Raw genomic sequence first — 10,478 nt, forward strand, 5'->3', positions numbered from 1 at the left:
AAGCAGTCGGGGAGGGAGATTACGTGAGGCCGGCTTGATACGTCCAAACATTTCGTGAGTAGGTTTAGCGGTTAGCGCCAGGCCCGTCGATTTGCCTGAGGGCAGTTCTGTTACGGTCCCATCGTAAAGACAGCAAGGTGACCCGGCCGCATTTGAATGTGAAAGGGGTTGGTTTTTTTTTTCGTGTGTTGGAGATGTACGCCACTGAAACTTGGATTACGGCTGCTGTTCCTCAATGTCACTGATCCTCTTTCAGAAGCCGTGTTCTAATTGGCTGCTTCGGGCCGTGTGAGGTTTTCCGCTTGCAGTTTCACAATCCTCCTTTTTCTGTCCACACAGGCTCTTAGTCAGTGCCTCCCAGGATGGTAAACTCATCATCTGGGACAGCTATACCACAAACAAGGTGAGCCTGTCACAAGACCACATCCGTATGTCTCTGCACTGAGCAACAGAGATAAAATGAGACACTGTAAACTCCAGTAGTGCTAATGTGTCAGGTATGCTTGCATTTGTCCATACATAGTCATACACTGACGAATTGCAAAATTATACCCGCAAAACGTTTTTTCACACAAACAGCATAATTTGGTTCCCCATGTCAGATATATGTAGCCAGCAGTAAACTTAATGACCATCAAAAATTGAACATGCAGTAAAAGGTTGCATACATGTGATGTTTGTAGGATTTGTGTATTGTAGTGTGCATTTGCGCTGGTGTACAGGGTTGTGTGTTTAAGCGTGTCCTTCTGTGACCCTGTGCCTGGGTCTGTGTTATCACCGAGGCACACTCAGGCTGAGTCATGTATACTCACACATGCACAAGTGCACATACCCGCATGATCACACACATACATGCTCAAATTTGGACACACACACGCACGCGCGCCCGGGGGCCTTACGCCGTGCTCTTCCGCAGGTCCACGCCATCCCCCTGCGCTCCTCGTGGGTGATGACCTGCGCGTACGCCCCCTCCGGAAACTACGTGGCCTGCGGGGGCCTGGACAACATCTGCTCCATCTACAACCTGAAGACCCGCGAGGGCAACGTCCGCGTGAGCCGCGAACTGGCCGGGCATACAGGTACACGGGGCGCCGGGTCGGCGCGGGTTCACGTGCCGGAAGTGACGGCATACCTGTTTGTGTGAAGGTAGAATTTCCTCACCCCCCCACTCCCCCTTCCAGCCTGTCTCGTGACTCTGTTGAGGATACTGAACAGAACACCGATCTGTTTTTGCATGTTCAGTAACCGAAGTTTCTGCTGCCTCCCAGTCTAGCTCGCTGCATTTACAAAGCTGGCTCCAGTCTAAGCGCAAAGCTTACTCAAAGAAACGGGTTTGTGTCGCCTGTGCCAGCAATTTGGCAGGTCGTTAGAAACACGCCAACCTTCAAACTCAAATGACCGTGACTCATTCTGTGAGTCCCGGTAAGCAGTCTGTGTCACCTGGCCCGCTCTGTAGAATGGCGTGCCGCTCGGGGGCCTATTATCTCCGCCCCGATCTCTGAGGATTGTGGGAAGAAGGTGTCGGTCCCTGTGGGGCTGGACTCCATCTTGGTTGTTTAACTCCTTTTTCAAGCTGCCTTGGGACAGACTCCGACGATCTTTCAGGAAAGGGAAGAATCGTGAGTCCTTGCTTGGCATGTCCCCTTTAAAGCACAAATACAGTGTAAAAAGAAAAAACAGTTTAAAATCTTTAATGCTAAAACTGAGTAAAATGGAGCATTTTGTCTCATTATTGGTGTAAATACTAAAGTATAAGTTAAGCAACTGGGCAGGCTTCCAGTGTGAAATGGTTTGAAGAAAAATTCATTGAATTTTTCCAACCTATGTACCACATTCTCCTTCCAGGGGAAAAATGTGCAGCACAAAGATATATCATCCAAATCATTAACACCCACCTAAGTCCACCTAATTTGTGTACAGTAAGGCTCATTACAGAAATAGTGAGAACAATATACTTTGCATATCTTAAAATGGACTGATGAGTGTATCTATAACTGGCAGGATACTGACCAGTTACATAACATAGTTCTGGATCTTTCTGTGAGACCAATGTGTATATTATGCATACATACTCGTTGATGTGCTTATTGCTGATAGGTTTGTCTCCTGTGACAAATATAGGTTACATTACCAGTCTCTCAACTGGCCTTGGTCAAATTTCATAGAACTTTTTTAGATACCTTTTTCTTGCATTTATTTCAGTTAACATCAGTTTTTGAAATGCTGATAATTTGCTCTTTATCGTGACCCCTTTTTGAAAATAAGTTTTATACCCAAAACTTTGGGAGCATAGCCTCAGAGAGGGTGAGCCTTTGTGCTGTTTGTGTGAGTATGTCTCTGCGTGTCTGTGTATATGTGTTTGTGCTGTGTGAGTGCGTTAGGGTGTGTGTGTGTGTGTGAGAGAGAGTGAGAGAGAAAGAGAGAGTGTGTGTGTCTGTGTGTGAGAGAGAGTATGCGTTTGTGTCATGTGAGTGTATGAGGGTGTATGTATATGTGTTTGTGCTCTGTGTGTGTGTGTGTGTGAGAGAGAGTGTGTGTGTGTGTGTGTGTGTGTGAGTGTATGCGTTTGTGCCGTGTGAGTGTATGAGGGTGTGTGTATATGTGTTTGTGCTCTGTGTGTGTGTGTGTGTGTGTGAGAGTGAGAGAGTGAGAGTGAGAGAGAGTGAGAGTGAGAGTGAGAGAGAGTGAGAGTGAGAGAGAGTGAGAGAGTGAGAGAGAGAGAGAGTGAGAGAGAGAGAGAGTGAGAGAGTGTGTGAGTGTGTGTGAGAGAGAGTGTGTGAGTCTGTGTGTGAGAGAGTGTATGCGTTTGTGCCGTGTGAGTGTATGAGGGTGTGTGCATGTGTGTGTTTGTGCGCTGCGAGGGCGTGTGCATGTGTGTGTTTGTGTGCTGCGAGGGTGTGTGTTTGTGCTGGAGTAATAAGCTCCCTGGAGTGGACAGGGTGCTCTTTGTGGCTGCAGTGAAATTCTGCAGGGTGCTGGCCCCGGGCCTCCGCGCTCGCTTGTTTTGCTGTTCCAGAGGCCCGGTGGCCTGCGCTCCTGGGGGCCGTGACAGCCTGATTCCGCGTACAAGTTCTCTTTACATCATTTCAAACAACAGCCGCTGTTTTTCCCCCTCTCTTTTTCTGTCAGACGAGCGTCAGCGGGGTTGTTAGATTAGGGAGCGCTCTGTCCCTCTGCTCAGTGCTTTTGGTCCTGTGTGGCCGTTGGCACTCGCTTTTGGAAGTTAGCAGGTGAGACACTTCAGAATGAGAGAGTGTCAGTGCACCACCTGCACTAGGCTCATCGTTCTGCCTGTAGTCTCGAGTCTATCCAGCACTATGTGGAAGCCTGGCTTTCAGCACGATAATGGTTTCTGCTCCCATTGTGAATCCTGATAAACTCCTGGCACTAATAACAGCGAGTGAAAAAGCCTCAGTGGTGTGGCTGAGGGCCAGGTTTTAGTTTCACCTGTTTGCCAGTCAGTCATCACAAATCCAGCACTGCTGGTGATCATCTCCTCTGCTAAAACCCTGAACCTCTGTTACACCCTCCCACCAGCCCCAGACCAGTAAATCTTGATTAGTGGGTGGGTGGTTTTCAATACCGCTCTGCTTGGTTCTCAGAGAACTAAAAAAAAATATATATATATATAAATGTATATAATTAAATAAATGAATACTTCTAGGATGTCAGCATTTTGGCCCAGAGTCTGAATATTTATTACAACGTAAACTGAATAATGCATTTTATATTTGTGGATGGTAATTAAATTGTTTTTACCTACCTTTAGCTTCCCATTCTTTCTTTCTTTTTGAGAATATCATTGTATGCTATTTTTGGGCATTTGTCAATGACCGCCCCCCTTCTCTCTGAATGCTCTCACCCCCAGGTTACCTTTCCTGCTGTCGTTTCCTGGATGACAACCAGATTGTCACCAGCTCTGGTGACACCACCTGGTGAGTGGAGGAACTGTGCCACAGTCGCGCCCCCTAGTGGTCACCTGTAGCCCGTCGGCTCTCCCTATCTCTGACAGCACAGATGTGGAATTGATTTATCTAGAGCAGATTAGTTTGAGAAATGAACAGTGTTCATGTGGTGTCCATCAGAATAAATTAGGGACACAATTACAAATGCCAACTGCCGGCCTGCACCTGGGCCTTCCTTCCCCTGTTTAGCTGTGGGGAAATGTGAGAGGATTTGGAATGAAATGGAATCCTTGCATATCCTGGGGCAGATGCCTTTGTGTAGTGATTTGTGTGGCGATTTACACAACCTCCCCCTCACTGTTGCTCAATGACCCACAATGCCCCTGTGCTCCCCCCTTACGTGTGCCTGTGTCACGCCCACAGTGCTCTCTGGGACATCGAGACTGGCCAGCAGACGACCACTTTCGCTGGCCACACCGGCGATGTCATGAGCCTCTCGCTGGCGCCCGACACCAGGTTATTCGTCTCGGGCGCCTGCGACGCCTCTGCCAAGCTGTGGGACGTCAGAGAAGGCATGTGCCGACAGACTTTCACGGGCCACGAGTCTGACATCAATGCCATCTGCGTAAGTCCAATCACTGTCCCGCTGTGGGCTGGGGAGTGGGGCAGGGTGGAAAGTGGGCTGGGCAGGCCAGGAAGTGGGCGGGAACCTGTTTAAATGATTCATAGAGGACCTCACAGGTGTTAAGGTGACATTGACATGCCATTCACAGATGCTCTTATCCAGACCGACTTACATTTTCACACGATTTTTAAATGTTACCCATTGATACAGCTGGATATTTACTGAGGCAATTCTGGTTTAAGTACCTTGCCCGAGGATACCACAGCAGTGCCCCAGTAGGGAATTGAACCGGCAACGTTTCGGTTACAAGTCCTGCTTCTTGCCACTATGCAGCACTGCTGGTGTAGGTCACAGTTTTATTGAGAAGATGCGGAAGAAATTTAGAAGCTAGGCTAATGTGAGAACAAGCTAAACGTGAGAATCACACATGAAATGGGTCTAAGTGCTCGTGTTGCTGTGTGTCAGCGTTGGGCCCACACGTTCTGTCTTGTGTTTTCAGTTCTTCCCCAACGGCAACGCGTTCGCCACGGGCTCGGACGACGCCACCTGCAGACTCTTCGACCTGCGCGCCGACCAGGAGCTGATGGTCTACTCCCACGACAACATCATCTGCGGCATCACCTCGGTGGCGTTCTCCAAGAGCGGCCGTCTACTGCTGGCCGGATACGACGACTTCAACTGCAACGTCTGGGACACCCTCAAGGCCGACCGCGCAGGTGGGTGACCCCTGAATATACGTGAACAGAAGACCCCGCCTCTTAAAACCTATCACCATTCACATGTAATACGCTTTGAATTGCCCCAGACTTAATCTGCCTCTAGCTTAGTTCCTAAACACACTATCCTACCACACTATACACCTTGCCACACTACAGAACACTCAAACAAGCTTTAAAAATACAGTTTGCCTCTGCACAAAACACCCTACCATCCTGAATGTTTTGTGCTTCTACTCTTAAGGCTTTAAGCTTTAAAGAGAAAAGAGTCCTTATAATTATAGCCAAACCACAGTATTGTTGTCCCCCTCTTTCATGTATAGGAATGACAGGGATGCTGGTTTTTCTTTGGGAAGTTGTTTTCCCCTTCACTCAACAGAACTGAGCAGGGTAGCAGGGTAGGGGAAGTGAAGCCCTTCTCTGTTCAGGCCTACACAGGCCACACGCCTGTGCTTTTAGGCGGTGGCCCCGCGGGTGCTTTTTTTTCTGTCTCCTGTGAAAGCTCTGATTGAAAGCCTAGCCTCCTGTGAAGGAGGGGATCAGTCTGGAGGGGCGTGGCCGCTAGCTGACAGCGCTGCGGATCAGACGGAGTCACAATGCCACTATTAAAGCCCTCCACCATAACTGGCAGCCCCAGGCCACTCCTCTTCCTCCCAGCCTTCTCCCTCCATCTCTAGCCATTTCGGCAGCCGCTGTGGCGGAAGGCTGCCCGCGGAGACATGAATTTTTCAGTGATATTGACTACGTGTGCATTAGTGATCATAGGGAAGTTTGCAGAGGGGAACCAGGGCTGACATACAGCTTTTAAACGACGGCCCCCTCCAAACCGCATTCAAAGGGCGGATCTCTCTGTCAGCACAGTGACACAGAGTGATTTATGGGTTTGTTTAATTTTATTTATTTTTTAATATTGGATTAGGGATCCTGTATTTAAAGAATATTCAGACAATCGGTTAGGTGCATTAAAATCGATTTTCAATTTAACAGAATAATCTTCCCAAACCTCACTTTATTCCTCCATAAACTACTTGGTTCTGATTCCAGATGCATGTCAAAAGGAATTTTAACTAGAATGTTGTCAATTAACATGCCAATTAACACAATTGATCAGTTAATTTTAATAATTAATTGGAATTTAAAAGTTCAGCCATTATAAGACTTAAGTGCTTAGTCATTCTCTCCCCCCCCTCCCAAGTTTACCTCGCCTCTGTTGAATTGAACACCATGAACACTGGTGTTACTTCCGGGTTAGGGTTAGGTTATGGCTTTGAAATGCGTACCTAAGAGAGTGGTCAGATCCTGAGGGTCAGGGTTAGGATTAGGATCAGGGTTAGGGGTTAGGATTAGGGTTATGGTTTTGAAATGCGTACCTAAGAGAGCGGTCAGATCCTGGGGTCTAACAGACTATGGTTGTACCGTGTTTTCCAGGTGTGCTGGCTGGCCATGACAACCGCGTTAGTTGCTTGGGCGTCACCGATGACGGCATGGCAGTGGCCACAGGGTCCTGGGACAGCTTCCTCAAGATCTGGAACTAAAGCCTGAAGGTACAGTCCATTCTTCCGTTCATCAGATTTGCATCCCAGTGAAAGTACATCATCATACCGGGGCTCCCTAGTGGCTCAGTCGGCGAGGTACTCGTCTCGAGGATCAGGTCTGATCAGGTCTGATCCCAGCCTTGTCATCAACTATCAATGACCAGCAGCCCATAGCAGTGGAACAAATTGGCTTTAGTATGCCAGGGTTAGGGTCGGAGAGGGTCTCCTCATCTCACCACTCTTAGGTACCTTGCAGGTCCTCAGGTGGCTGTGAATTGCTATGTGGTGCCAGTGAAGATACACCTAACCTCCAATCGGCAGCTTCACTGGTACACCATGGGACTTGTAGTGTGAAAAACAGGCGTTGGCTGCATGAAAGTGTATGTGAGCATTGCATTCATCTTTCTTCAGTGCTCCCTCAGGATTTCAGAGCCTGTTGTAGGGAGATGAGTGTAAAGTGCATCATTTGTGTATCAAAAACCATTTAAAAAATGCGCCACCCTTTTAAAACAGAGCAGGTTATCAGACCATCAAAATATTAAAGAATTGTACCGCTGTAACTACCTGAAATTACCCTTTATACCTCCAAACTGTACTGCAATAGAGGCCTGTGATGGGTTTCAAAAGGATGGTCAGCACTGTGGGAGAGCACTGTGTGGTTCCATTTGGTTAGCATGTAGACAGTTATCCAATGCTGTGGTTGTTTTAATGTTATACGAGTCCATCTATGGGTTTATTTTCTTCCTTTGTTTTTTGTGTTCTGTCAGTAGTTGGTACATGTGGAATTAAGTTTCTAATGAGTACTGTACATACCTGTTTGTTTTATGAACAGTTGAATGGTCATGCCATGATGACTTATCTCAGTGCAGTTCATCTTTTTCTACTTGTTTCACGCTAAAAACCAGCCAATTTACAACTAAACTGTTCTTTTTAGTCCTTTCAGTAGTGATTACCTGGTTATGTTTTACCCAAGTTTGATATATTTCGCCATGGTCATGCTTCTGTCTGAAATGGGCAATTATAACTTCTAAGGTGCGTGCAAGTTTTGCGCATTCCCTATGTTTAATGGAATACATCCACAGAATTGTTTGGAGTATTAGATTTGGGGGTTTTATCTGTACTGCTCTGAAGTTGCAGAGTGTTGTTATGCACCATGAAGATGTTACATCAGTGCCAGTATTAAGATGACAGCTTGTGCTTGGGATTGTACTCATATTTAGAATTTTGAGCTGTTCTGAAGATAGACCGCTGTGTGGCAGGAGAGGTGTGTGCGTGCGTGTGTGTGTGTGTGTGTGTGTGTCTGCGCGCGGGCGTGCGTTGCTGGGTTGGGCAAATGATACATGGCTTGTCTGCCTCTGTGCTGCCATCTGCTGCTGAAAAGTGGTATAACAGGAAGCAACATTTTTTTTTCTCTGCGCTTCCAGTTGAGAGCATTTAACCCTTGCAATTTCAATACAATTTCTTTCCTCTCTTGTCTCTTACAGATGGCATCCGGACTCCAAAGTTGACTGGAAGACCATTCCAACATCAAAATATTAAAATTTCATTGCATATCCAATCCTTCTCAAACACCACAAACAAACTGACTCAAACACCCCCAAAACGAAGGGCAAAACGAAACCTTTCCTTCTCATTAAAAAGAAGAGCACAATTGTTTATCACTCAGCTTAAAAAAAGAAGAATTCTGTGGTATAAAATGAAATGGGGAAAAATGAAATTGTGCATTCCTTCTGGGACCATATTATGACGTCTTGAAAGAGAAAACAAACACTATCATCCCAAACAAATGTATCATGTACCTTGGAAACAAATGTTTGAGTGAACGTAACAGTGATCTAACTTGATAGGTTTTTTTTTTTTTTTTTTTTTCCTTTTGGATCGTCTTTTTTTTTTTTTTTTCTTTTTGTTCCAAGAATTAGATTGGTGAACTCCGTTGGTTAATGTTTAAATGAGGATTGAAAGCTTTTATCTCCTAGTCTTTAAAAAATTTTAGAATTGAGTTTGTAGATTTAAAATAAAAGTAAAAAAGAATCACGTGTCATTTTTAATCCAGCTTTACCACATAAGGAAAACGAGGCAAAGCAAAGGAAACAAAAGCTTCAGGAGGGAGTCCATGACCCGCGATCAGGGGATGTCAATTCTGTATATTTAGTCTCAGATTTTTCCCTTATTTTCTGTTTCTGTCTTGTCACAAATCTTTGTTTGCACAAAAAAAGAAACTTTGCGTATATAGAATAATGTTGAAAACGTTAACTAACCAAGCACATGCTGTTTATGATAATGAATGCTCGTTTTTAAAACAAAAAAAATACAGTTTTAACCATTTCTTCACCTTTTTGTTGGGTAATGTAGAATAATTAAATGAAGATTAACCCCTCAAGTCTTTATTTTGTTTTTTCTTTTCCTTTTTTTTGTTGAACTTGGTTTTTTGGACAGGGGTTGCGGTTGGGTTGGGAGGGTGGGGCTGAATTTTTACCCCGGCTTCATTCCGGAGTTATCTGTTCAAACAGAGGTGCCCGGTCAGTGCTTGGAAATGCAGTTACTACTCTGTGAATGAAATGTTGTACAAATCAATGTTTGAAAATAATATTGAAACTTTCTAAGTTAAAAAATTCAAAAAAAGAATTTCTTTTTGGTTGTCTGCCATGGGTGGGTTAACTCTTAGAATCGCATGCTGTAGAATTGCTTAAAAAGTGCATATGGAACTAAGTCCTTTGATGTTTTTCTTTAAGAAAATAACCTGTTAAACTGTCTCCATTACAGCTGTATTTATACTGTTTTTGGCTACTCTGTGCATACATTATTCAACTAAACTGGCAAAGCTATGCACCTGAGAGAAGCAAATTTACACACTCTAACCTGTTATCAGCATATTTGGATTGATACATGAAGGAACGAAATCAAGATGTCCGTTCTGTTTCTACACAAACCCTACACATAGCCACACACACACCTACATGCATACACATGCACACACTCAAACACACACGCATGGTCACGCAACACAAATAGAACAAATTCAGATTTCCTCTGTAGCAAAACATTTCCAGAAACAACAACAACAACAACAAAAAAAAAGATGTTAGAATCATTTTGTAACAAACAGGTTTTTTTCTGGCTTCCTTTAATAATAAAAAAATGGGGAAAAAAATATAAAAAAAATACTTGCAGCATCTGAATGGCAGAATCTTCTGTTGTTCCCTTCTCACTGTAAACAGAAGCGCTCCTTCTTTAGCGGTAGTGGCATTATTTTCCATTCTGTTTTTCTCTGCGACATTCTGTACAAAAAATGTGCTGTAATTGTGCGTTAGGCCTGGAGTTGGCAAAAATAAAAAAAAAGATGAAAAAGTTGAATAAATTCCCTTTCTTTTTCTCTTTCCATGAAATAACTGTAGAGCTCTGCACCCCCACTGTACCCTTTTCACCTTTTGTATTTAATTTTAAAGTCAGTCAGTGTACTACAGAAAGCTGGATGCAAGATAGAAACTATATTAAAATGTACTGTTATTTAAGATGTAATAAAAAGCAGTTTGAGATGATGTCTGTTTTTGCGAGTTTCATTCTCTGAGGGACTCCTTTCAGTTTCGTAGTGCCTGCAGTTCCTTGACAAACCTGTGTACAGCTTCTGACCCACAGAATGAGGCACTCCATATTTACATGTGAGACAGGGTTTCTGCCTCTGACATGTCTCAGTTCT

General features: G+C 44.7%; 1 protein-coding gene across 1 annotated transcript in view; it reads left to right on the top strand.

Annotated features, from left to right (window-relative positions):
* gnb1a (guanine nucleotide binding protein (G protein), beta polypeptide 1a) overlaps positions 1-8,584 on the top strand; it is a 47,589-nt gene extending 39,005 nt beyond the window's left edge. Inside the window, exons 5-11 of the mRNA XM_036532630.1 lie at positions 340-403; positions 917-1,079; positions 3,869-3,935; positions 4,329-4,530; positions 5,030-5,246; positions 6,675-6,790; positions 8,266-8,584. Of these exons, the coding sequence (XP_036388523.1) occupies positions 340-403; positions 917-1,079; positions 3,869-3,935; positions 4,329-4,530; positions 5,030-5,246; positions 6,675-6,781 (820 nt within the window). The 3' untranslated portion in view covers positions 6,782-6,790; positions 8,266-8,584. The remainder of the gene's footprint in view (positions 1-339; positions 404-916; positions 1,080-3,868; positions 3,936-4,328; positions 4,531-5,029; positions 5,247-6,674; positions 6,791-8,265) is intronic.
* The last annotated feature ends 1,894 nt before the right edge of the window (positions 8,585-10,478 follow it).

The sequence above is a fragment of the Megalops cyprinoides genome, chromosome 7, assembly GCF_013368585.1.
Source record: "Megalops cyprinoides isolate fMegCyp1 chromosome 7, fMegCyp1.pri, whole genome shotgun sequence".
Taxonomy (NCBI): Eukaryota; Metazoa; Chordata; class Actinopteri; order Elopiformes; family Megalopidae; genus Megalops; species Megalops cyprinoides.